We start from the raw sequence: 27,541 nt of genomic DNA on the forward strand, positions 1-27,541 counted from the left end.
CTCCGCAGCTTTTCCGGCAAGCAAGAGCAAGCACTCCAGCAATTGTGTTTTTGGATGAGATTGATGCAATTGTGGGCTGTCGCTCAGAAGGCAGAACAGGTTCTGGTGTCCAAGAGAGAGTTCTTTCTGTCCTACTAAATGAACTTGATGGTGTTGGCCTCAAGGTTACTGAGCGCAGAGGCAGACCAGAACTTCTGGAGGGAGATCATCAGCACTGCCACAATGAAGAGGTCAGCTACTACACCGTCTCAGTCTGGGAAACATGAAAAACAGGGTTATTTATCTGTCATCTACATTCTTCTGGTGGTTTCATTGGTTTTGATAGCACATGACATGATTGACATTTTTTGCTGCAATATTTTCAAATATTAGCCATATATGTTTTTGAACAGCACATGCTCTCAACTGCACGGTTACTAGGGCAAGGTGCGTTACTGTGTGGGTACTTAGAGGGAATCTGTTAGTAAGTTTCCTTTCCACCCCCACAAATTATATGTGCATGTAGCTCTTACAAAGACAAGTATCCACCATACCTTACCATGGCTAGTCTGTTCCTCCGATATTGAGAAATCAGCATTTGAATTGATGTGAAAATGAGGTTGTAGATCTAAAGCCTCTGTCACTCCAGCTCTATTCCCTGCCCAGCGTTGCCTTCTACCGCTTCACTGATAGCCTCTATGCTGTGTGGCCTCAGGCAAAAGAGCTGTCAATCAAGCAGGAGGTGGCAGGAATAGAGCTGGGGTGACAGAGACTTCAGATTTACCATAGTCCTTCAGCCTTGTTTGCATATAAATTTAAACGCTGATTTTTCAGTAACAATAACAAACTGGCCAAGTAAAGTTTTTGCTGGACTTGTCCTTTAAAGAGCTACCTGGACGTATACGTAGTTTTGGGTGTGAAATTCTGCTGACCGATTCCCTTTTTAAGGCTGTGTGCACACGTTGCAGATTTTCTGCGTTTTTTTCGCATTTTTTCGCTATAAAAACGCGAAAAAACGCATACATTATGCATCCCATCATTTAGAATGCATTCCGCAATTTTTGTGCACATGATGCGTTTTTTTCCACAAAAAAAAACGAATTGCGGTAAAAAACGCAGCTTGTTCATTAATTTTGCAGATTTTTTGCAGATTTCCCACTATATAATGCATTGGGAACCTCCGGAAAAATCCGCAAAAAAACGCGCAAAAAACGCATGCGGATTTCTTGCAGAAAATGTCCTGTTTTGCTCAGGAAATTTCTGCAAGAAATCCTGAACGTGTGCACATAGCCTAAGGGGTTTTCATATTGAAATAGAATTATTTTATATATCAATTACGAATACATATCTAGAGAGCTTACTAATATACTATTAATAGTCTCCTATCAGCTCTGCTTCTGGTATGTTTTTGACACAAGAAGGCTTCTGTTTCCGCATGTCATCAGTGCTTTGTGGCAAGGCATTTGGCTCTCATTTCAGCAGTTAAAAGGGTGGTCCGAAACCAAAGTTTAATTTAATCCTAAATGTCTGTTTAATGTAATAATCTAATTAATTTTCTAATATAGTTTAATTAAAAATTCCCTTCCGTTCCAGCTCTACTCTATTTTGATTTTTTTTTTGTTTTTTTCCATTTCGATGGCATGTCAATCTGGGATTCTCACACGGGACATTATTGGGGGTAGTGTCATTAGTGACGCCAGTTTCACGGACTGGTCTAGTCCCTGATCTACTGGGCATGGTTCAGTTGTCAATTCCAATGCATAATCGGTTTGAGCTACATGCTTACAGTTCTATATTTCCTTTGAACGTGCAGTGACAATGTGCTCCCTCGCTGGCTCTGAGATGCGGCGGCGAACAGAGACCAGCCCCGCTCATGGAACAGATGTCACTGTGCTTCCCACTTTATCTCCTTTTCAGTGCACACTGACAGTGCACTCTGTTGCTGGCCTGTCACTTTTCATTAGAGCCAGTGAAGAAGCGCACTGTCACTGAGCTTAACAAGGAAATAAATCAGTGTAAGTATGTAGCTCATACTGAGTATGTTTTAGAATTGTCACCCGATGCATACTCAGTAGAGCCATGGGGGGAAAAGCAGTTGTGGCAGATGGCAGTGACCGCAGCATCGGCCTTTTTGATGACGTCCTGTTTGAGTATCCCAGATTTTCAAAGAAAATGTAATCAAAATGGAAGTGGGAAAAAAATTAGATAATTTTAAGCTAGGTTGGTGTTTATTGATGTAACAATTTTGCCTGTGCGTTATGAAAGCTATAGCTTTTACATTTTCCATCAAAGGCTCATCTGAAGGTTTGTGCTGCTGTAACCGGAGGATGCAGCAGTGTGGAAAAGAACATGGACACAAATATATTCGGTCAGATTTCAGTATGAACGGTATCCTTGTTTTTAATACAACCATATTTAACAAGAAATGTCCAAAATACACACATTTAAGTGTCCTTCTGCTCATTAAGTCGTTGGCATATAAATTCTGTCCATGTTGTTCATGGCTAGAACTCTTTTATTTGTCTATGATAGTTTATGGATCTCTTCTCATGTCCATTTTTTTTTCCTGATGAAACCATTTTTCTCGTCCAAGAAAATCACTGATGTCTGAATTAGCCCTAATTGTGTCCATATCCTTACAGGGTACTAAGTAAAGAGGTTTTCAATAAGTTAAAGGGAACCTGTCACCTTCCCCCCCCAGGGCCTATTAAGGTAAAAGAGCCACCTTCTGCAGCACTAAGGCTGCATGCTGTGAAGGTGGCTCTTATGCCTTTGCTCCATAATAACACTGAAATATTCACTTTTATAAATTGCACGCTATACCTATATTGAGTCCGAAGGGTACGTTTTTCCCCCTGACATCAATCATCCCCTCAGTGCTTTGGGAGCCGCCTCCTCTGTTTATATTCATGTCACCGGCGCCTGCGCTGTGCTCTCATTTCGGGCATGCACCGTGCGCACTGCCCTGGAACTCACATCAGCTGATGTACCGATATCGTGCCTGCGTGTAGCGGTGGCCCGAGATCCCGCCCCGCAGTGTGTTATGATGTATTCACACTGCGGGGCTGGGCATCTGGCGCATGCGCAGTTAGTGTCTGCGGCTGTCCCCATCTCCCTCTGCCTCTTTCCTCTAGCGTTATACAACTCGTCTGCAGCTTGTGATCACTCTGACGCTGCAGACGAGTTGTATAACGCTGGAGAAAAGAGGCAGGGGAGATGGGGACAGCCGCAGAGACTAACTGTGCATGCGCCAGATTCCCAGCCTCGCAGTGTGAATAAATCATTACATACTGCGGGGCGGGATCTCAGGCCTCCGCTACACGCAGGCGCAATATCAGTACATCAGCTGATGTGAGCTTCAGGGCAGCGCTCGGTGCATGCCCGAAAAATGAGAGCACAGCGCAGGCGCCGGTGATGTGAGGAAACGCAGAGGAGGCGGTTCCCGGTGCACTGAGGGGATGATTGACGGCTGGGAGGCCGTTGAGTCAGGAGGAAAAACGTACCCCCCGGACTTAATACAGGTATGGCACGCAATTTATAAAACTGAATATTTCAGCGTTATTAGTGAGCAAAAACATAAGAGCCACCTCACAGAATGCAGCCTTAGTGCTGCAGAAGGTGGCTTTTTCTCCTTCGCCACATTGGGGGACACAGAGCCATGGGTGTATGCTGCTGCCACTAGGAGGCCGACACTAAGTTGAGACAAAAAAAGTTAGCTTCTCCTCTGCAGTATACACCCTCATGCTGGTTTCCAGAGACCCAGTTCAAGCTTAGTGTCTGTAGGAGGTCACACAGGGTCTGCTATTCAGACCAGTATTTCTTTTATTTATTTTATATTTTTTAATTTTTACCCGGATGAAGGGGCGACAGAACCTTTCAAGGCTCCGGTCTCCCCGAACCAACAACAGGCGAGCACAGAGAGTGTCGCCTCTCCGTATCCTCTCCTGCGACGTAGGATGCCACTGCCTGGGCTGTTTTTAAGGGCGACGGGCCCCTTCAAGGGCACCGATCTCCCCACTTCTCTTAACAGACGAGCACATGGAGTGTCACCTCCACGTATCCTCCTCTGCAGCCAGGCCTATTGCCGGACATTTTGCCCTGCCCACCAGGTCATACCCTTGGATGTTCAGAGGCACCCTCCATCGTGGCGTCCGTGCAGCCCCCACTGCATTACCACTGAAAAAAGCGGATGATGGAAGGATGCGGACGGTTCCTCTCCACCCCCCTTTTAAGGGGATGGTGGATGGAGGCTCCCCCAACCCTGCACCGACCTAACTATCCCCGGACACAGCTCCAACCTGCTGCACAGCTGCTCTGCCCTCAGACCCGGCGCTTCTCACTCCTTGCGAGCCATCTTCCCCCCTAGCAAAGCACCGCTTTGCTCCTGCCGCCTTCTGCACGTGTCTGCAGCTCTGGATGCCGGTCTTCCCCTACTCAGCGCCACCTCTTCAGCTACAGGAGGGAAACATTGCGGGGCACAGGACCTGGGTAAGGAGACTGCACTAGGTACTTCCCTACAGCCTTTCTCCCCATCGCTTCCATAGCAGTTTTTTAACTTTTATATTGGGGTACATCATGTCGTAGTCAAAAGCTAAAAAGACTTCAAAAGTACATACCACCTTTTTCACTGCGTGTACCACTTGCCAGGCTCCTCTCCCTCGGCCTCAAAGCTCCCCTCTCTGCTCAGCCTGTGATACCCAATGCGCTCAGGAGCCCTCCGCTGCTACCGACTCCAGTGTATCTAGCCCCCCGGAGTGGGCCGCGTCACTATCACAATCCATGGCTTCGTTGGCCAAAGCGATTGAATCCCTTCAAGACCCCTCTGGGGAGCTGGGCAGTCGTCTACCTGTGTTAAGAGACCCCTCCCTTATATGGGAATCATCGGCCAGCAGGGGCCACTCTCACCTGAAGGTGGTACGGACATCCAAAAAACGGATCCGCACTACCTCTCCTGAGCATTCATGCCATTCAGCCTCAGGTAGCTCCACTTCTTGCACACCCTCTCCAGGGGTTTGCAGCGATCATGACTCTGAGTATGAGTCTGACGCATCCTTGGACCCGGATTCTGCGGAGTTTCAATCGACTGTGGATTCCCTCATTGAAGCTGTCAATCACGCGCTAAAGGTTGACGACCCTAGTTCGGCTCCGGATCATGCAGTGTCTTTTAAAAGAAACAAGCGATCCCATAGGGTGTTCGCCTCTCATCCTGACTTTATAGACATAGTCCGGCGACACAGGGAGCGACCGAATAAGCGCTTTACGGGAAAAAAAAGTCCCTGGAAACAAAGTATCCCTTTTCCGCAGATATTGTCAAAGATTGGATGGAACCTCCATTAGTGGATCCTCCGGTATTGCGTTTGGCTACCAAAACGCTTTTATCCTTACCTGATGGGGCTTTGATTAAAAATCCCACAGACCGTCATATAGACTCCCTTGCTCGCTCTGTTTACGAAGCCTCAGGTTCCTCTCTCTCCCCCTCTTTCGCTGTGGCATGGGTCACAAAAGCAATGGTTTTCTGGGCAGATGCCCTTGTAAAATCCATTCAGGACTAGGCTCTTCCGTCTGAGGCTGCGGATCTCGCCAAACAAATTGCCATGGCCGGGGACTATGTGATGTATGTGTCTTTAGATGCAGCGAACTTCGCTGCACTTTCAGCTTCTTTAGATGCAGTGCACTTGCAGCTTCAAACGCTATCACCATTAGGAGAGCACTATGGCTTAGGGAGTGGCATGCGGATTCCTCTTCTAAAAAGTTCTTAATTTCTCTGCCTTTTCAGAACAGACGTCTGTTTGGAGAAAAGTTAGACCAGCTTATTTCCGATGCTACAGGAGGGAAAAGCAAATTCCTCCTGCAGCAAAGGCCCAAGATTACTTTTCAGCGTCAGCAACACTTTCACTTTCGGCCCTTTCGCAGTAGCCCATTCTGGTCTATCCCCACAACCTCGTCCAGATCAGGACGATCACCACGTGCAGAGATAGCCCCGGCCCTCATACAGGCCGACCCAGTTTTGGCGAGGTAAACCTACGCAACCCAGAACCAGGAGAACCAGGCCCTCCAGGTTCTCCTCAGAATGACTCGGGGAGTCTTCCAGTCGACACCACCAAAGTAGGCGGTCGCTTGCTTCTTTTTCAGCATGTCTGGCTTTCCGTCATCCACGACGAATGGGTCAGAGACCTGGTGTCTTCTGGTTACAAAATAGAATTCTCCGCCTCCCCTCCAGCACGGTTCTTCCCTTCTCATCTCCCAAGTTCAGAGGCTCAGTCTCGCACACTTCACTGCGCCATCGAATCTCTCCGCCGAAACGGGGTCATTGTTTCGGTTCCAGAACACGAGAGATTCAGAGGTTTTTACTGAAACCTCTTTGTCGTTACAAAAAAGGACGGGACGGTGTGCCCCATTTTGGATCTAAAGCTGCTAAACAAATTTGTCAAGGTCCAGCACTTCAGGATGGAATCCCCCCGGTCGGTGATTTCTTCAATGGAAAGAGGAGAGTTTCTGGCATCAATCGACATCAGGGATGCTTATCTCCATATCCCAATCTTCCCGCCGCACCAAGGGTTCCTGCGTTTTGCCATCCAGGAGGACCATTTCCAATTCACGGCCTTACCCTTCAGCCTCGCCACCGCGCCCAGGGTATTCACGAAAGTCATGGCGGCAGTCATGGCCATTCTTCACTCCCGAGGAGTGGTTGTGTTGCCATACTTGGACGACCTCTTGATCAAGGGACCGTCCTATCATGCTTGTGACATGCGTCCGCATTACCTTGGATACTCTTTCACGCCTGGGCTGGCTGATAAACATGGACAAGTCCTTCCCCGTACCAGCCCAATGGATCTCCTTCCTAGGCATGATCCTGGACATGTCCCAGGGGCTGGTCCTGCTCCCTTGGTCCAAGGCCCAAGCTCTCCAGCAGGGAACCCGGACACTTTGTCGCCCTGCCCCTCATTCCATCCGGTTTGGAATGAGGATCCTGGGGAAAATGGTGGCAGCAATGGAAGTGGTCCCTTTCACCCAACTTCATCTCCGCCCCTTGCAACAGGCGCTGCTGGACAATTGGGACAGGAGTCCCTTATCCCTCGATCGGCCATGTCCTTTGTCCCTGCGAATCAGGCAAGCACTCAAATGGTGGACTTTGGATTCGTCACTCAGCCAGGGAAGGTCTTTTCTCCCAATTCACTGGCTGGTGGTGACTACCGACGCCAGTCTCCTCGGTTGGGGAGCAGTATTTCGCCACCACACTGTCCAAGGCAGCTGGACGATTCGGGAATTGAGACTTCCAATAAACATCTTAGAGATTCGAGAGATCAGATTTGCCCTGAGACGTTTCCACTTCCTCCTTGCAGGTCACCCAAATCGAATTCAATTAGACGTCCCAGTGGTGGCGTACATAAACCATCAGGGGGGTACCTGCAGCAGGGCGGCAATGCAGGAGGTGTCTCTTATTCTCCAATGGTCCGAGAACAACCGCTCGATAATTTCTGCAGTGCACATCCCAGGCGTCGAGAACTGGGCGGCGGATTTTCTCAGCCGTTAGGTTCTCGCCTCGGGAGAATGGGAACTCCATCCGGAGGTCTTCCAGCAGATTTGCCTCCACTGGGGGACTCCGGACGTGGATCTGATGGCGTCCAGACTGAACGCAAAGGTTCCCAATTTCATAGCACGATCTCGGGATCCTCAGGCCATCGGTGTAGACGCACTCATATCCCCATGGCATCTTTTCCATCTCCCGTACGTGTTTCCTCCGCTTCCCTTAATACCAAAGGTTATCCGGAAGATGGAGGGGGTTCCTCTGATCCTAGTCGCTCCAGATTGGCCACGTCGCACGTGGTTCGCAAAGCTAATAAAACTAGTCTCCGATATTCCCTGGTGGCTACCAGATCGTCCAGATCTGCTTCGCCAAGGGCCGATCTACCACCAGAGCTCAGGGGCCCTACGTTTAACGGCTTGGTGGATCCTAACTCAAGCTGGTTTCTCCCAGGAAGTTGTTTCCACCATGGTTAGCGCTCGCAAGACGTCATTCGCTCGCATCTATCACCGCACTTGAAAAGCCTTCTTCTCATGCTGCAGGCACCTCGGACGTTCTCCTCTTGTCTTTTCAGTTCCCTCCATTCTGGCCTTTCTCCAGTCCAGCTTGGATTCCGGTCTGGCGCTCAGCTCCCTCAAGAGTCAGATTTCGTCGTTATCCATGTTGTTCCAACGTAAGATTGCTTCTAACTTGCAAGTCAGAACTTTCATTCAGGGGGTCTCCCACATAGTACCCCCCTATAGGATGCCGTTAGAGACCTGGGATCTCAATTTGGTCCTGAGTGTTCTTCAGGAGTCCCCTTTTAAACCTTTGCAAGATGTTTTGCTGACTGTTTACTCCTGGAAAGTTGCCTTTCTTGTGGCAGTAACCTCTATCAGACGAGTCTCAGAGTTGGCTGCCCTGTCCTGCCGGGCACCCTTCCTTATCTTCCACCAGGACAAAGTGGTCCTTCGCCCATCTCCGTCCTTTCTACCCACGGTGGTTTCATCTTTCCACCTTAATGAAGATATCGTTCCTCCCTCTTTCTGTCCACAGCCAAGACATCGGGTCGAAAAGGCCCTTCACACCTTGGACATAGTAAGGGCTCTCAGGAGGTACATTTCTAGAACTGCTCCCTTCCATAAGTCGGACTCCCTCTTTGTGCTCCCTGAGGGTCACAGAAAGGGTTTAGCTGCTTCAAAAGCCACGATAACCAGATTAATCTGGTCAGCTATTCAAGAATCTTATCGGGTCAGGGGCACACCTATCCCGGCGGGGATGAGGGCACACTCAACTTAGTCAGTGGGTGCTTCCTGGGCCATTCGGCATCAGGGCTCCGCAGAACAGGTTTACAGGGCCGCAACGTGGTCCAGCCTGCATACTTTCTCGAAGCACTACAATGTCCATACTCAATCATCTGCTGATGCGGCCCTTGGCAGATGTATTCTGCAAGCGGCTGTAGCGCATTTATAGTCAGTTGGTACACGGAGTTATTCAGTTATGTTGTTTCCCACCTGGACTGCTTTGGGACGTCCCATGGTTCTGTGTCCCCCAATGTGGCGAAGGAGAAATAGGGATTTTTGTGTATTCACCGTAAAATCCTTTTCTCCGAGCCACTCATTGGGGGACACAGCACCCACCCTGTTAGCCTTATGGCTCGTTTCTTTTTGGCTCTTTGCTTACTCTGACATGTTGTACTCTAATATTATGTTATATGTTGTTAATGATCTCCTACTGCTTTTACACAGAACTGGGTCTCTGGAAGCCAGCATGAGGGTGTATACTGCAGGGGAGGAGCTAACTTTTTTGTCTCAACTTAGTGTCAGCCTACTAGCGTCAGCAGCATAACACCCAAGGTTCTGTGTCTCCCAATGAGTGGCTCGGAGAAAAGGATTTCATGGTGAGTACACAAAAATCCCTATTTTACTTAAAAATGCCTTGGGGGGGACATGTTCCCTTTAAGAGGAAAACAAATCTTCTCCTTTACCTGAAAGCACAGCTTGTCTGTTGGATGTATATGGTATTGCAGCTTGGCTCCTTTAATTTCAATGGACGCATCCTGCAGACAAGAGTGGGGCTGCTGTTGGGAACAGAAGACCCTTTTATTGTAATCTTGTACACCAATTACTAGTTGTCGGACTTCTGAGAGTTTTCCCTCCACATTTCAGCTGGAGTTTAAAGAAGTTATAAATAAATCCGTGATGGTTGTTGCAGCAACAAACAGGCCAGACATCTTGGATGACGCATTGCTGCGGCCAGGACGACTAGACAAACTCCTCTACATACCACCACCCGATGAGAAGGTAATAGATTGCAGCTAATCTTAGTAACACTGGGTTCACACATTGAGCATTTTGTTCAGATTTTCAACATATAAAATTTGCACGATTTTACAGTACCATTAATTTGGAAGAGTTTTAGTTCAATTTTAAGCCCCTACTGCTTCTTTTTTTACCCATTCATTTCAGTGGAATAAACCACTTGTCGTCATTGTGTTTTTGTGACATTTTTGTAACAAGAGACATAAAAAAAAAAAGCATGAAAAAATGCGAAAAGTCTAAGCAGATTTTTGGTACAGGAACACTGGATTTGATTTCTGAAATACGCAGAATGGGCCTAACTGTGCTTGAGCATGGTGCTGCAATGTGCACATTTGCATTACTATGGGACTGTATTAACAGTAACACTTCCTGATGTATGGCGTATATGTACGCCGTGGGTGGGTGTATGAAGTTGACTCGAAATCTGAGCCTGCACAATACCTGGCAGATGACAGCTATGTTACAAGAGGTGACATTTACGGAGAGGTCTGTCCCAACGGGAGAGCAGGGCCAGCTGAAGAGACCTGGTGTAGAACTGAGAAAATGGGATTGCCTGGAACGGTCATAAAGAGAGGCAGGGGAGGTGGATTGGATGACAGTTGGTAAAGCCGTCATTTTGTCCTCAGGATGGAAAATTTTGGCTTGTAGTGTTGAAATTCATTCCTTGGAAGAGAATGCGCTGGGCTGGGATCAGAGACGTCTTTGCTTGAGGATACAGCCGAAGAGGGTCAGCGTGTCTAGTGTGATCTGCAGACTCTCGTGAAGAGAAGCCCAAACTGAAAATGGGACCAATTGGCAGTAAAATGGGAACCTTCTGATGCACTAGAAAAATGGGGATTTGGAGATAGGCATCCTGAACCCCCACTGAAGAAAGACAATTCTATGTGTTCTATGGAGGCAACAACCGACTCCATCCTGAAGCTGGACACTATTGTTCAGCAGGTTTAGGCCTGGAATAGGAGAATCCGAACAGTTATTCTTGGGGGCGACCAAAAGGTTTGAATAGAATCTGTTGAATCATTCCTGAGGAAACTGGAACTAAGACACCTTCGTGGAGAAGTGCTAAAGAGACTTTGGGGGGGGGGGGGGGGTGAATCTGTGGATGACAAAATAGAAAACAAACCATCTTGGAGAGTGGAAAATTCTACCTTGTATCTGGAGGAAACAGTTTCCCCCGACTCAAGCGTCATTGAGTGGGGAGCCACACATCCCAAAACAGTATCATCCTATCAAAAAAAAAACGAACACCTATTTTAGAATCCAACAATTATTATTGATAAAAAAACAACACATCATAAAAAGACCGAGGTGGTCTATAAAGATGCATCCTCTTCTGTTTCCCTGACTAGTGGGGGCTAGAGAAGAATCATTATTGGGCACCTGTGGTTCCCTTTTGCCTTAACCCTGCTGTTCTGTTCGGTCTGGGGAGACCTATTTTGAACTTTGGTATTTTTTGGGGTGTTCAAGATACGGTTCTGAAACTTGTGGTTGATTGACTTAAATGAGGATGGGTCGGTCGGCCAAGGGTTTCAGAGCCGCATCTTGAATATTTTAAAGAATATTGAAGTTCAAAGTCGGTCATTTTTGACCAACAGAACAGCAGGGTTAAATAAAAATGTAATTGGTCGTATTAAAATACATCTGTTTAAACATTTGGAACACCATATATCAAAGTTAACTGTTAATTGTGGAAGTTACGGAATGTTGATACATTCTTGTGTATATAGTTTAATATAGGAAAATGGAAGCTGGTGACAAGACAGATTAGAAGACAAATCGTTACAAGCATTAATAAATCTGTCTACACTATGGTTACTTTCTTTTACCTTTCCTTCCCCTCTTTCCCCCACCCAACATTCCCGTTCCCTATGTTCCCCTATATGTATCCATGGATGAAGCATATATCAATACAAAATCAATGCATAAAGTTTGTTGTTATATTTAAAAGTTTAATAAAAACACTTAAAAAAAAAAAAAATACATCTGTTTAGGCAAAAGATAAGTTCATTTCTTAGTTTACTGCTCACATTTTGGCAACTATCGAATGACAAGATGCATTCATGCTAGATGGGGTGGGATTTTACTACTACACTAGTGCAAGAAAAGTATAAAACCCCATGCACAGGCGCGTGTAGTGGCACGCAGCTTCTCCCTGCAGCTGGCACTGGGTTGCGCTATTGGCAGTGGTTCATAGTACTGCATCTGTCAGGTTTATTTCATACGCATTGCTGCTGGCTTTGTCATGAAATCTAACTACATGAGAATAGATGCGTCCCCCCATGTGAATGGAGTGGTGGTAAAGTGTATGCATGCCCTCTTCATTCAAAGTCTATGGGACTGATAAGATTGCCAAATTCAGCATTCTGCAGCTTGTAGTCTGAGGGTATGTGCACACGTCAGGATTTCTTGCAGAAATTTTCCTGACAAAAACCGTACATTTCTGCCAGAAATCTGCATGCGTTTTTACAGCGATTTTACCGCAATCTTGACGCGTTTTTGGTGCGTTTTTCCCAAATGCATAGAATTGCGGGAAAAACGCAGAAAATCCGCAAAAATAATGAACATGCTTTTTTTTACCGCGATGCGTTTTTTTTTGCGGAAAACGCATCCATGTGCACAAAACATGCAGAATGCATTCTAAATGATAGAATGCATTATGTATGCGTTTTTAATGAGTTTTTAGCGCGAAAAAACCTGTATGTGTGCACATAGCCTGACCTTGTAAGTTGCATGGAGATAAGTTTTGTATGTCTTTCCTTTTGATGTAATAACCTTATGTGTTCCAGGCCCGTTTATCCATACTCCAAATCTGCTCCAGTAGTATGCCACTCGCTAATGATGTGAGTCTGGAAAGCCTGGCAGCCTCTACCGAATCCTACTCTGGAGCGGACCTTCAAAGTCTCTGTAAAGAGGTGGGACATTGTAGATCTGTTTAGGTGACCGTAATTTCACACTATGTCCTGTTGATGTGCACAGCATACAAGTTAGAGAGTTTTGCTAGTTTTAGTTGTGCTGAATGGCACATAGCTCGTTCACATGAAGACACGGTAAGATGGGACTGTGGCCCATTTGAAAGTAACCCAAGCTCCTTCCCGCATATAGATTTACACCAGATTGAAAGTGATTTCCTGCAATCAGCAGTTAGATACATTTCAGGGATGACATAGGAACAAGAGTTGTGCCCATGCCAGCCACCGCGGGAGTCATCCCCACACACCTCTGTTTGTGACAGCAGCATGCACACAGTTTGACAGGCTGTTTGCTCCCTTTGTCAGCACATCTGCACTTTAAAGCAAAGGCCTAATAATGGCCCCAATGTGTGGCCCTTAGCTTATTAAATCTTGAAAAAATACATCTAAATTGCAAAACGTATCCTATACATTACAATCCCATCCATCCATGGACTGACCAATTGACTTGTATGAACAATTTTGATCTGTGACTAAAGGTACCTTCACACTGAACAACTTAACAACGATATCGCTAGCGATCCGTGACGTTGCAGCGTCCTGGATAGCGATATCATTGTGTTTGACAGGCAGCAGCGATCTGGATCCTGCCGTGACATCGTTGGTCAGAGCAGAAAGGCCAGAACTTTATTTCATTGCTGGATCTCCCGCAGACATCGCTGAATCGGCGTGTGTGACGCCGATTCAGCGATGTCTTCACTGATAACCAGGGTCAACATCGGGTTACTAAGCGCAGGGCCGCGCTTAGTAACCCGATGTTTACCATTGTAAATGTTAAAAAAACACAAACACTACATACTTACATTCCGGTGTCTGTCCCCTGGCGTCAGCTTCCCGCACTGACTCTGAGCGCCGGCCGGCCGTAAAGCACAGCGGTGACATCACCGCTCTGCTTTACGGCCGGCCGGCGCTGACACAGTGCAGGGAAGCTGAGGCCGGGGTACAGACACCGGAATGTAAGTATGTAGTAGTTGTTTTTTTTTTTACATTTACAATGGTAACCAGGGTAAACATCGGGTTACTAAGCGCGGCCCTGCGCTTAGTAACCCAATGTTTACCCTGGTTACCAGGGGACTTCGGCATCGTTGGTCGCTGGAGAGCGGTCTGTGTGACAGCTCTGCAGCGATCGGCATCGTTGCCTATATCGCTGCAGCGATCGGCATCGTTGCCTATATCGCTGCAGCGTCGCTTAATGTGACGGTACCTTAAGATTAAAAACAGACAAGACCACAACATGTACACGAGACATTTGAATGAGACCTAAGTGTTGAAAGAAATAAAAAAAATAATCAAGCCGAAATCAGTTTAAAGTGAACCTGTCAGCAGGATTGTGCACCGTAACTTACAGACAGTGTCAGGTCGGCACCATTATACTGATTACAATGATACCTGGGGTGGTTAAATCAGTCTTGTGGTTGTTGTGTAATCTTTATTTGCAGTTTTCAGTTAATGAGATTCTCTTCGGGGTGGCCTATGGGGGTCTTTATGTGGTGCTCTGCCTATACATGTTTCTGTATGGGCTTATGACCTGCCCCTTATTTTACATACTACATATAGTATTGTGGGGGTTAGAAAAAAAAAATACATTGAGCCAAATGGCACCTGTGCAGTAGCATCTATCTCTTACCGATAGATGCTACTGCCCCATTTTGCTGCAGTCACTTTTTTTTTTTCCTCTAGCAAAATGGTGTCAGCAGCGATAGATGCTACTGCACAGCCATCATTTTGCAGCATGTAAATTTATTTCTAAGGCAACAATATTATGTGTGGTATCGATGTGCGTTAAAAATATTCAAAGTTAGATACCATATAGAAAAAGGTTAAACGACAATGTATTCAGAATTAAGCCCTAAATATATGCAAACTGTACAAAGTGCAGGAAATTAGGTAAAGTGCAGCTATATGCTCGTACTAAAAGGCAACTGGAACTAAGTACAAATGCCTGTGTATAAAGATGAAAGAGCAGATGTAGACAATACACAAATAGATAAATGCACACAAACCATTCTATATACTGCCATAATAAAGAAGCTTCATCAGAAGAAAGATTTAGTAGTTCCAGTGTTTGCATATACCGTATTTTTCAGACTATAAGTCACACTTATTTCCTCCAAAAATTTGGAGGAAAATGGGGGGTACTTATAGTCCGGATGTTCCTGTGGCTGGGGATGGTGAGGTGAGTGGGTCACAGGAGGCAGTAGCCAGCTGCTGTGACTGCTGCTAAAGAGCAATGAATATTCACTGCTCCCCATGCCAATAAACCCTCCCACCACTAAGCACTGAAGCCAGCACGGAGAGGTGGGAGGGACTATGGGCATGGAGAGCAGTGACTTAATTTCTTTTTAATAGCAGGCACAGTGTTATCCGCCCATGCCTCCTGCAGCTGCAGGGCAATAGTGTGAGTGCTGCTAAAGCGAATTAATATTTACTGCTCTCCACGCCCATGAGAGTGGAGAGCAGTGAATATTCATTCCCTTTAACAGCGGGCACATGTGATTGCCAGGCAGCTGTGGCTAACACTGTGCCCGCTATTAATGATTAATTAATTCACTGCTCCACGCACCCATAGTCCCGGGTGCTGGGAGCAGCGAGTATTCCAGCAGCTGTCCTTTGCTTGTTAGCAGTGCATGATATCACTGCCATGCGCTGCTTGCCAGCAGCTTGGTTCAAGCTTGTATCACAGCAGGACGCTGTGAAGGGAGCGCAGGGAAGGTAAGTAGAACTGTTTATAGTTTTGTTTGTTTTGGGGATGGGGGCCATGCACACCAGAATGGGGATGAGTGGGCATTTTTTGCTTCAATTTTTTTTCTATTTTCCTCCCCTAAAACTTACGGTATTTAGGTTTTTTTTTCTAAATACATTTCCACATTTGTATATGGTATGGCATATTTTTTTATGTGTACATCAATATTAGTAGGTCAGTGTGGTGGGTCTCTTGGGATTTTAAATAGTATTTATGGAGCACTGATTTTTTCAAATTTTATGTATCTAATATATACACACACACCCATCAATAGTGTATGGTCGCCTTCTCTGTTTGGTCATTAGATGCCTTTAATGATGTAGCACCCTGATATTTTTGGGTCTTGTAATTATTGCCATCTATATGAACTGTTCTTGTCTGCAGGCTGCCCTAATTGCACTCCATGAAAGTGGATTCCAGGCTGCATTTGTGAATGAAGAACATTTCCATCAGGCTTTAGCATCTCACACTCCATCACTGAACGCCTGTGACCTTCTCGCCTTTAAAAAACTACGCTTTCATTCAGGACATTTAGACTATTAATGCTGCAGTGATCAATGCCATGTAATAAAGATTTTATATCACGCTTTATTGTGCAGCTTTTATACCATCCTTTCCATTGTTACACAAAGATCAATCATTATACATTACACTTCAGAAATCTCATAGTAAATCTGTTACACGAGGAAGAACATTTATCAGTGATCACTGATATAATCCATTAACAGAAACAAATTACAACAATTCTCCTGCTTCATCGGCAACCAATGACTTCATTACATGTTCAGTGCATATACGGATATGTATTATTAAAAGAAATAATCTAAGGCAGATCAATAACTATATACAGATCTTTCACGGCCAGGTAACCCTACATTGAAGCTCAGCATTTTTTTTTTACTACACTTCTCTTACAACGTATGGCTTGATGAATGTTATTGGAGGCCTCATTTGAGAAGAGCATCATGTAGTATTAATAAGATGCACACACTATGGTAAAATAGGAGCCATCTGCCCTGCTGACATGTCTGTTTAGAAAATTATTTTCCTCCCAAATGATCAAGTCTGCAATAGGGATAAGCGAGCATGTTTTGATGCCAATGGTATGCTCGAATATTGTGTTTGAGTCCCCGCGGCTGCATGTCTTACGGCTATTCGACAGCTGCAACACATGCAGGGATTGCCTAACAAACAGGCAATCACTCTGACAAACAGGCGATCCTTGCATGTGTTGCAGCTGTCTAACAACCGCGAGACATGCAGCCATGGCGACTCTCGAACATTGTAGTCAAGCATGCCAAAGTCACGCAGTTAGCACACGAGCATGGCAGATAACACCTTATCCCAGCATGTTTGCTCCTCAACACTCGAGAGCGGCAGCTCCTGTTATACCTGGTTACCGTTTACAAATAGTGAGAGCTGGGTGTGTCAAAAGGGGCGTGTCACCAGTCAGCACTGATTGGACCGTGTCTAGTAAGTAGGAACACGCCCTAATCTAGTAACACTTCGTTGTCCATTTTCCCTTCATACATATAAAAGAGTAATAGTAAGAGGAACAGCTCAATGCGAAGTTAAAAAGAAGAGCTGCTCCACTATTGGTATTTAACAAGGAATACAAATACTTACTTGTTTTAGTATGTCAAGGAGAGCCGACAGGTCCCTTTAAATACTCCTGTCCAAAATACTTTGAATAAAATACTTTTCTTTTATGTTGGCATCTATTTGTCTCCCTCTGTACATCCAATGTATGAAATCAAGAGGATCATTGCATTTACCCACAGTTGAAGTTACTGAAAAGAACCTTGTCAAGAGCATACACACAATAAAATACACTCCTTCCAGCCTGGTATAACACTATTCACACTTAGTTTGGTAAAATATCTGGTGGTCACTGACCAGAACCTGATTCAGATGTGCTTTTATTTCCATTATGATGTAGAATAATGAAATGGAAATAAGTTATTATTCTGTAACTTTAGTTTGCAGCATATTTTCCTGTAGGAGTGTGAGCAGTCATGTTACTTGCTCTAGAAGGATAAAATGAAATATTCATTAACTCAGAACCGTGCCACTTAGTGGCCAAGTAAATTATCATAAACTTCCAACTCTGTGCAAGAAATCCCCTTGGTTACAGTTCACATGACAAGCCCTATAGACGGGATGTGCTTTAATCAAGAAATCTGCAAGTATAACACTGGCCTGCTTTGCAACAAGCGCAAACACCTTAGGGTGGCAGCTGGAAGGTCCATTGTGTTCTTGGTATTGTCAGTATATTAACAGCAGTGGTAAGTGCAACGTTCAGTGCCACTGGTAAAGAAGACACTTCCAGCTTCATTTAATGGAGTGGACTTGGTTCAGAAACCATAAATGTGAATTATAACTGGCCCGATAAGTTATGGAGAGTTGTACTGCTACTATATTACTAGCAGAAAAACTAGAACTAAAGGTCCCATAAAGACTTTACAACTGCGCTCCTGAGGCTATAAAGATGCATTATTAACCTCCTCTGTGTGACGACATGGAGTAAAGAAGTGCATGCTCTGGAATGAAGTCATATACAAGCTCTTGCTTTATTTGCCCTCTTTTCAGGGGCATATGACATGTAAGTACCGAGAGTTTATCGGTCAAATGGGTTATCGAATGTACTAACCTATTATGTCAGTTACACAAATAATATTGCATTAAGTAAAGTTAAACCACATTGTTAACCAAACTAGTGTCTGGATAGGGTTACCACATAAGGATACATTGTGGTCTCAGGAAAGGGCTTCATTTTTGTCACCCTAGAGCGAGGTATGTGCAAACTTGCTTAAATCTGTAAACAGCACTTCAGAATTTGTCTGAACATCCACACTGGAGCATTCAGCATTTCTTCAAACGAATGCTAAGAATCACAGGTTCCCATAGAAGAAGAAAAAACAAAGTGTGCTTCTGCAGATGACGTGTACTGCAACATACGCCATCACCTCCTCAGATCGGGCCGAGGACATATGTATTGCTGTATTGTGGAGTGTGTGTGGCAAGGCGCAATCCACAGGACTAGGCACTGGTGCAGCTAGCGCAGGTCATGGTCTCCTCTGGTCTATAACTCTGCATCTGTATAAAGCACTTGTACATCCCATACGTATTCAGCAGGATTTGCCGGGCTTTGCTTTGCACTTCTTCCCACTTTGATGATGACCCTGGACCTACATGGACAGAAAGCGCACAATTTTCAAAAAAAAACAAAAACGTACATGCCTTTATTAACTCCCCACAAAAAAATATGAATTCTGCAGATAAGTAGAAAAATGGAGTCTTGCACTTGAATCCCATAGAACGTTGATGGGCATGGGTTCATATCGATTTGGACATCTACACCAAATGCCATCTTTATAGGGGGAGCAGTTATCAAGGCACAGCACGTTACAAAGGGAGAGAAGGACAAATCTGGCATACACTGAAATTTACCAAGATGCAGTACATTCTATACCATTACGCCACAGGAAGACTGCCATTCCAAAGTGTGCAAAAAAATAAGTGAAAAAAGGTGTTTTTTTTGTAATGTATTTGGGAATTGTTTAAATCGCTTCCATTTTAGCTTGACATTGTGTTGTACAATTAGCAGGACTGAGACCGAACGATAAGTGCCTCTTATTTTCCCTAAGTATACCACATCTCCTTTTGTAAATGTATCACATTACAGGGGTCATCCACTACTTTCCAAAACCTTGTTATTACCCCAGGATGGTGGGAAAATTGAAATCATGTCTTACCTCTTGGCTGCTCCTCACCATTATGATACATGATATGACCACTGCAGACAGTCTACTGATAGGAAGGTTTGTATACAACCTACCACTTGGACAGAATGTGAAGTAACCAAGTGGAACTGCTGAATATGGAGGTGCTCAGGGAACCAGAAAAGGTCATAGTGCCGAGTATGGAGGAGATTAATGTGTTTGGTTTTTTTTTTTTACTACCGCACCGGGGTAACCCCTTTAAATATCAGAATGTCACCATTGGCAGTGTAAAACCTATAACCCTGGCAATCATCATGGGGCAGTGGAGCCTTCAAGAAAGCATGCAGAAATCCTCATGTAATATTGAGCAGCCCATTGTTCTGGATGTCATGAATTTTTTTTTTTTCTTTAAAAAAAAAAAAAAAAAAAAAAAGACTTTCTAGCATTGCTACTGATTACCAGAAAAGTGACACATCACAGGGCAGTGACATGTTTTACATGACTGCAGTAGATTTTACTACTGAAAAAGGACTACAATTTAATTTCCTGACACCCTGCACAGTAACCTGGTATTCCCACCATTTACTTACATTAAGGAAAACCTGTTAGTAACTTCGTGCGCATTTCAAGTGTTTCCAGATTCAAGTCACAAAAAAGGACATCCAATCCCCCCCCCAAAAAAAGGTCCTGGTTACCAATATACTGAAGGATGGAGTATACGCCTTTTATCATATGGGCCTGTCTCCATCCTGCAGTAGATCAGAATTGTACGGCTGCTTTTTTATGTGATGTTTTCCAGTTTCAGCAGGAAAGTTATGCAACATTCTCATACACTTTGCTTTTCAGTGGTTCATTATTTTTAAGAGCTCTGCTTCTAGGATTAAAAAGCTTAATTCTGGTCATGTGTCCAGAACAGATTTTCATCCTCTTCAGGGCTCCTACAGATCTCTGAGCACGGACCGCAATGCACGAACTGGCCGAGGGTCTCCTGACCCGAGCTTGTCAGCCTCATAGGATTATATGTAGCCATCACGCTCCGCTCGGGAGTCCGTGCTTGGACTGCGTTGCACGGACGTCTCCATGAGCCTCTATAAAGTAAAGAATGCAGTTTCTCATTCAATGACTTGAGATTTTGAAATCCAGGCGTAATGGACCGTAGCTACCTGGATTAAATAAAATGTTACAACTTTAAGTAGTAATTATGCTTCATTTGCTAATGTAGAGTGGGGGAGGATTTGCCAGATGTACATTCCTGGTAGCGTTCTCCGCTAGGAGTGTACTTACTCAGCTGTAAACGGATTATGGCAGTGGACTTTCCTGTCGTCAGCGACCAGACATTGAGGTCTTCCACTGAATGCACATCATCGATTTTCATCAAGTCGTCTTTGATTTGATCCACATTTAGGTGTTTTGGAACGCCTGGAAGGAATTCAAGCCAAGAATAAGTGTTCAGGGTGTCTAATAAAACTAGTTTTGCAAGTACTTTGTTAGACATAGCAATAGGTCTTGTGCAAAATTCCTGATGTCAAGAAAAATGTAAGTTAAAGGGGTTTTCCACTGCTTACATACTAGATTTCCCAGTGTAAAATAACATACCTGCTGCAGGGGCGCCAATCAGCATGTGACATTGTACCACGTGAGCGCTGCAGCCAATCAGCAGCTTCACTCGCACTTCGGAGGAAGCTCACAAGTGTAAATTGCAGCACATTAGTGGCAGATGATTGGCTGCAGGGCTCAGGTGAAATATCACGGGATCCTCCACAGACCTTGTTAGAATAGTGTCGGTCTGAGAGTTGAGCATCTTATTTTTATTTTACACTGGGGAATATAGTGTGTAAGAAAGGGTTGTCCCTGTGGTGGAAAATCTGTTTAAACCTAATTTATACAGTAGCAATTTATGGGCACAAACTGCAGTAAAAGAGACAGTGGTCAGCACTGGTTATTAGGAAAGGAAGAAAAAGTAATGGAGCAAAGAGTGCAGACAACCAGAGTATATCTTGTAACCATGAGTATCAAGAGGAGGCAATGATGGCATATTGATTGCTGGACCACCACCTCAAATTAGAGGAGCAGCTGCACTGGCAAAGCATGGTGACTTCTTCCACGTTTTTAGCCCGCATAGATCTACAACTCGGATCATTTTACTTAAATGGCGCCATGCTGCATTCCCCAGTATGTCAGGTAGTGTGAAAGAACTGCTGAAGGGACATGTATCTTAACAGGTTAGAAATCCTGAAGAACAGACCCCCATTGATCAAAATGTCAGAATTTCCCTGCAATAGTCTACAGTGGCTTGCAAAAGTATTCACTCACCCTCCCTGGAATTTTTCGTGTTTTGCTACCTCCCAACTTGTAATTTCACTTTTTTTTTTATTGAGAGATTGCATCAGTTCATGTAAAGAACATGGCTGCAGCTGTGAACATTTGGCTTTCATTTTATTGTGAAGCAAACAACAAATAGGACAAAATAACTGAATACTTCATTTTGCAAACCCAGACACCACCCTAAACTTGGTACTTTGTAAGAATGTTGCTTTAACAATATGCTTTGGGTCATTGTCTTGTTGGAAGGTGAACCGCTGTCTCAGTCTCAAATCACTGACAGACTGAATCAGGTTCTGCTCAAGAATAGCCCTGAATTTCGCACTATCCAGCTTTCCTTCAGCTTGGACCATTTTCCCTGTCCCTGCTGCCGAAAAACATCTCCACGGCATGATGCTGCAACCACCATGTTTCACTGTGGGAGTGGTGTTTTTGGGGCGATGAGCTGTATTGGTTTGGTACCAGACATAACGTTTACCTTGGTGGCCAAAAAGTTCAATTTTGGTTTCAAATTACCACAGCACCTTCCTCCATACATTTTAGGAGTCTCTCACATGTCTTGGCAAACTCAAAAACGAGCTTTACAATTTGTGTAAGTAAAAGCTTTTTTCTGCCCACTCCTCCATAAAGGCCACCCCTATGGAGTGTATGGCTTATTGTAGCCATATAGACAGATACTCCAGTCTCTGCTTGGGAACCTTGCAGCTCCTCCAGGTTTACCTTTGGTCTTTATGCTACCTTTCTGATTAATGCATTAATTGCCAACGCTGAGGGTTTTGGTGGGTGCCCTCTTTTGGCAGGTTTGTTGTGGTACCATCTTTGTTCCATTTGATGATGATGGATTTGATTGTGCTCTGGAGGATCATCAGAGATTGGGATTTTTTTAATTTATTTTTTTAAATAAACCAACCCTGACTTGTACTTCAACAACTTTGAGGATCTCCTTGGTCTTTATGGTGTTGTTTGGTTAGGCTACTTTCACACTAGCGTCGGAATTCGGCCCGTCGCATTGCGTTGGGCCGAGATTCCGACGCTAGCGTTGTTAGCACCGTGCAGCGGATGCATTCTCCGGCGCATCCGCTGCCCCATTGTGAGGTGCGGGGAGGTGGGGGCGGAGTTCCGGCCGCGCATGCGCGGTCGGAAAAAGCGGTCCGTCTGGAGCAAAAAACGTTACATTAAACGTTTTTTGCTCCCGGCGGTCCGCCACAACACGGCGCAACCATCGGACGACGGTTGCGACGTGTGTCAATACAGCGCAATGCGTCGGTAATGTTACGCTATGGGGCAAAAACGCATCCTGCAACCAACTTTGCAGGATGCGTTTTTCCCCTAAACGACGCATTGCGACGTATTACAAAAAACGCCAGTGTGAAAGTACCCTTAGTGGCGCCTCTTGTTTAATAGTGTTGCAGCCTCTGTGGCCTTTCAGAAAAGGTAAAGTGTATATACTGACAGACCATGTAACACTTAGGCTACTTTCACACTTCCGTCGGTACGGGGCCGTCGCAAACAGTCGGCCGTTGTGCTAAATTTAGCACAATGTGGGCAGCGGATGCAGTTTTACAACGCATCCGCTTGCCCATTGTGATGAGCGGGGAGGAGGGGGCGGAGTTTCAGCTGCGCATGCGCGGTCGAAAATGGCGGACACGTCGCACAAAAAAACGTTACATTGAACGGTTTTTAGTGCCGACGGTCCGCCAAAACACGATGCATTCGTCGCACGACATGTGGCCATACGTCGCAATGCGTCGCTAATGCAAGTCTATGGAGAAAAAAACGCATCCTGCGGGCAACTTTGCAGGATGCGTTTTTTCTCCAAAACGACGCATTAGCGACACATTGCGACGTATGGCCACACATCGTGCGACGGATGCGTCGTGTTTTGGCGGACCGTCGGCACAAAAAAATGTTCAAGGTAACTTTTTTTAATGTGACGTGTCCGCCATTTTGCGACGTAGCCCAAACAACGGCAGTGTGAAAGTAGCCTTAGATTACACAGGTGGACTTCCTTTCACAAAGTGACTTATGAAGGTAATTGCTTGCACCAGAAATTTTTACAGGCTTCATTGCAAAAGGGTGAATATATAAGCACATGACAATTTTTAGTTATTTGATCCCATAAAATTAATTTATGCCCATATTTTTCTCTAACTTCAACTTAGACTATTAAGTGATGATGCGTCACACACAAATCAGATTACAAAACAATATTTGAACACAGGTTGTTCTGTCCAGCCATATAATTGCTGTCTAGAGAGTTTAGTCATTTTTATGTCTCCAGACATTGTATTTTTGTGTGTATTAATCCTTCCTATATTTCATATTGTAAGGTAACAGCACCACCTGCTGGCCGTTTAATGCATAGATTCTAGTTTAGTTTGCAATGTCTTGTGAGAAGTTCCTAGGGCATTGTGGGATTGTTCCTGTTGCATTATGGTCTTATTATGACACTGTGAAGGGAACAGCAGCCATTATTCCTCCACCATTCGTGTTCTTCATGCTCCTTAAACAGCCTATGTGTTATAATCCTGCGTTTATCAATACGTTTGTTGTACTAAGTAGGTAGTCATCAGTTTGTAGAATACCTCATGTTACCTGTGTATTGCAGACTATTTGTGTTTTTATGCTCTGTGCAGTTATATATTCTGAAATGCTCCTGTTATTGCATCCTATAGTTTCACCCTTTCCTGTCACATCTGCAATCAATAAAAGGTTACAATTTTACAGCTTCTTTTCTTAAAGGGAACCTGTCACCCCGTTTTTTCAGATTGAGATATAAATACTGTTAAATAGGGCCTGCGCTGTGCGTTACTATAGTGTATGTAGTGTACCCTGATTCCCCACCTATGCTGAGAAATACATTACCAAAGTCGCCGTTTTCGCCTGTCAATCAGGCTGGTCAGGTCAGGTGGGCGTGGTGACATCGCTCTTTTCTTCCCCAGCTTTCCGTTGGTGGCGTAGTGGTGTGCGCATGTCCAAGTTCCGAATTCCCTGTGCACACGTGAAGAAACAGCGCGCGATCTGCGCTATTATCCCTTTCATCGTTGGGGGCGGCCATCTTCCTGGGGCCGCGCATGCGCAGATGGAGTACTCTGCTGCACGGGGCTTCAGGAAAATGGCCGTGGGATGCCGCGTGTGCACAGAAGAGATCGCGGCGGCCATTTTCCCAAAACCGAGATGCAAACTCGGAGATGCAAAGGAGACCCACGGTCTGTCATACACAGATTTCATGGATGTCTAAGTTCAGCCCAAGTGTAAAAAAGCAATTTCTAAGAAATCTCCATAAAATAGCTGACTTTTCCTGCCAGGTTTTGCCATGGTGAAAATATTCACCAAATCAGACAAAAAAAAAAAAAAACACACCCACCACAAGGTCATTATCTATCCTGACTTATTTTTTTCCTCTGTGTGGATGGTGTTTCAAACCATTATCCGCATATACTGAACTGGAAGATGCTTCAGATTTGTGTAAATATATTCAAATTGTGAAGTAAAATTTCTACTCACCTTCAAGTATAATAAGTACAGTGTCCCTTACAAGTCGTACTGTGGTAAAAAGGACCAGTACCGAAAATACGTAGGTACAGATTGGGTCTGCAATTTTGTATTCTGGCTGTAGTACAAAAGTGAAAAAAAATTGTGTTATTCATAATTTAAATGGTCAATAAATAAATACAGTAGTGTGAAAGTGTTTGCCCCTTCCTGATTTTCTACTCTTTTGCATGTTTGTCACACTTAAATTTATCAGATCACCAAACAAATATATTAGACAAAGATAAAACAAAATGCAGTTTTTAAATTAAGATCTTTATTATTAAGGGAAAAAGAAATCCAAATCTACAGATTCCTGTGTGAAAAAGTGATTGCCCCATAAACCTAATAACTGGTTGGGCCACCCTTTGCAACAACAACTCCAATCAAGCGTTTACGAAAACTGTCAGTGAGTCTTTTACAACGCTCTGGAGGAATTCTGTTCCACTCCTCTTTTGCAGAATTGTTGTAATTCAGACACATTGGAGGGTTTCCCGAGCATGGACCGCCTTTTTAAAGGTCATGCCACAGCACCTCACTTGGATCAATGTCAGGACTTTAGGTACCGTCACACTGAACGATATCGCTAGCGATCCGTGACGTTGCAGCGTCCTGGCTAGCGATATCGTTCAGTTTGACAGGCAGCAGCGATCAGGATCCTGCTGTGCCATCGTTGGTTGGAGCAGAAAGTCCAGAACTTTATTTCGTCGCTGGACTTCCCGCAGACATCGTTGAATCGGCGTGTGTGACGCCGATTCAGCAATGTCTTCACTGGTAACCAGGGTAAACATCGGGTTACTAAGCGCAGGGCCGCGCTTAGTAACCCGATGTTTACCCTGGTTACCAGCGTAAACGTAAAAAAAAAAACACTACATACTTACCTTCCGTGTCTGTCCCCCGGCGCTGTGCTTCTCTGCACTGTGAGCGCCGGCCAGAAGAGCACAGCGGTGACGTCACCGCTGTGCTTTCCGGCTGGCGCTCACAATCAGAGCAGAGAAGCACAGCGCCGGAGGACAGACACCGGAAGGTAAGTATGTAGTGTTTGGTTTTTTTTACGTTTACGCTGGTAACCAGGGTAAACATCGGGTTACTAAGCGCGGCCCTGCGCTTAGTAACCCGATGTTTACCCTGGTTACCAGGGGACCGGCATCGTTGGTCGCTGGAGAGCTGTCTGTGTGACAGCTCTCCAGCGACGCTGCAGCGATCGGGATCGTTGTCTGGATCGCTGCAGCGTCGCTTAATGTGACGGTACCTTAAGGCTAGGCCACTCCAGAGTTTTAATTTTGTTTTTCTTAAGCCACTCAGAGGTGGAATTGCTGGTGTGTTTTGGATCATTGTCCTGCTGAATTACCCATGTGCGCTTCAGCTTGAAGTAACGACCAGATGGCCACACATTCTCCTTCAGGAGTTGTTGGTAGACAGCAGAATTCATGATTCCATTTACCACAGCGAGTCTTCCAGTCTCTGAAGCATCAAAACATCCTCAGATCACCACACTACCACAACCACCACCACCACCTTTTACTGTTGGTATGAAGTTCCTTTTCTGAAATGCCGTGTTATTTCTATACCATAAGAAGTTAAACTTTTGTCTCGTCAGTTCAGAGAGTATTTTCCCAAAAGTATTGGTGATCATCAAGCTGTTTTCTGACAAAACTGAGATGAGCCTTTATGTTCTTATTGCTCAGCAGTGGTTTTCATCTTGAACCTCTGCCATGCAGGCAATTTTTGCCCAGTCTCTTATGATGGAGTCATGAACACTCACCATATCTGAGGCAAGTGAGGCCTGAAGTTCTTTAGATGTTCTGGTGGGGTCTTTTGTGACTTCTTGGATGAGTCATTGCTGTGGTCTTGGGGTAATTTTGGTCAACTGGCCACTACTGAGAAGGATTACCACTGTTCCATGTTTTCACCATTTGTGGACAAGGTCTCTCACTGTGGTTTGCTGGAGTCCCAAAGCTTGAAAAATAGCCTTATATCCTTTTCCAGACTTCTAGAGCTCAATTACTTTGTTTTTCATTTTATCCAGAATTTCTTTAGATTGCGACAATGTCTAGCTTTTGAGGATCATTTGGTCTACTTCACTTTGTAAGGCAGGTCCTATTTAAGTGACTTCTTGATTGAGAACAAGTGTGGCAGTAATTAGGAATGCGTGTGGCTAAGAAATTTGAACTCAGCTTCCCAAACGTGACAGATAATTTATGTTTTAAGTTGGGGGTGGCAATCACTTTTTCACACAGGGCACTGTAGGTTTGAATTTATTTTTCCTTAAAAATAAAGATCTTCATTTAAAAACTGTATTTTGTGTTTACTTGTGTTATCTTTGTCTAATATATAAATGTGCTTGGTGATCTTAAACATTTAAGTGTGACAAACATGCAAAAAAATAGGAAATCCGGGAGGGGGCAAAACACTTTCACACAACTGCAGTACAAATATAAAAAAGTTCT

The 27,541-nt window shown here is 44.7% G+C and overlaps 2 protein-coding genes across 4 annotated transcripts in view; one reads left to right on the plus strand and one right to left on the minus strand.

Moving 5' to 3' along the window:
* AFG2B (AFG2 AAA ATPase homolog B) overlaps positions 1–16,107 on the plus strand; it is a 33,054-nt gene extending 16,947 nt beyond the window's left edge. For all 3 annotated transcript variants that reach the window (XM_069766055.1, XM_069766056.1, XM_069766054.1), the window contains exons 6-9: positions 9–230; positions 9,652–9,786; positions 12,591–12,716; positions 15,901–16,107. In XM_069766055.1, the coding sequence (XP_069622156.1) occupies positions 9–230; positions 9,652–9,786; positions 12,591–12,716; positions 15,901–16,059 (642 nt within the window). In that variant the 3' untranslated portion in view covers positions 16,060–16,107. The remainder of the gene's footprint in view (positions 1–8; positions 231–9,651; positions 9,787–12,590; positions 12,717–15,900) is intronic.
* Positions 16,085–27,541, minus strand: part of SLC30A4 (solute carrier family 30 member 4) — a 39,044-nt gene continuing 27,587 nt past the window's right edge. The window contains exons 5-7 of the mRNA XM_069766057.1: positions 25,068–25,173; positions 20,523–20,657; positions 16,085–18,704 (exon numbers count right to left, since the gene is read on the minus strand). Coding sequence (XP_069622158.1) covers positions 18,556–18,704; positions 20,523–20,657; positions 25,068–25,173 — 390 coding nt within the window. The 3' untranslated portion in view covers positions 16,085–18,555. The remainder of the gene's footprint in view (positions 18,705–20,522; positions 20,658–25,067; positions 25,174–27,541) is intronic.

Source organism: Ranitomeya imitator, chromosome 4, assembly GCF_032444005.1.
Source record: "Ranitomeya imitator isolate aRanImi1 chromosome 4, aRanImi1.pri, whole genome shotgun sequence".
Classification (NCBI taxonomy): Eukaryota; Metazoa; Chordata; class Amphibia; order Anura; family Dendrobatidae; genus Ranitomeya; species Ranitomeya imitator.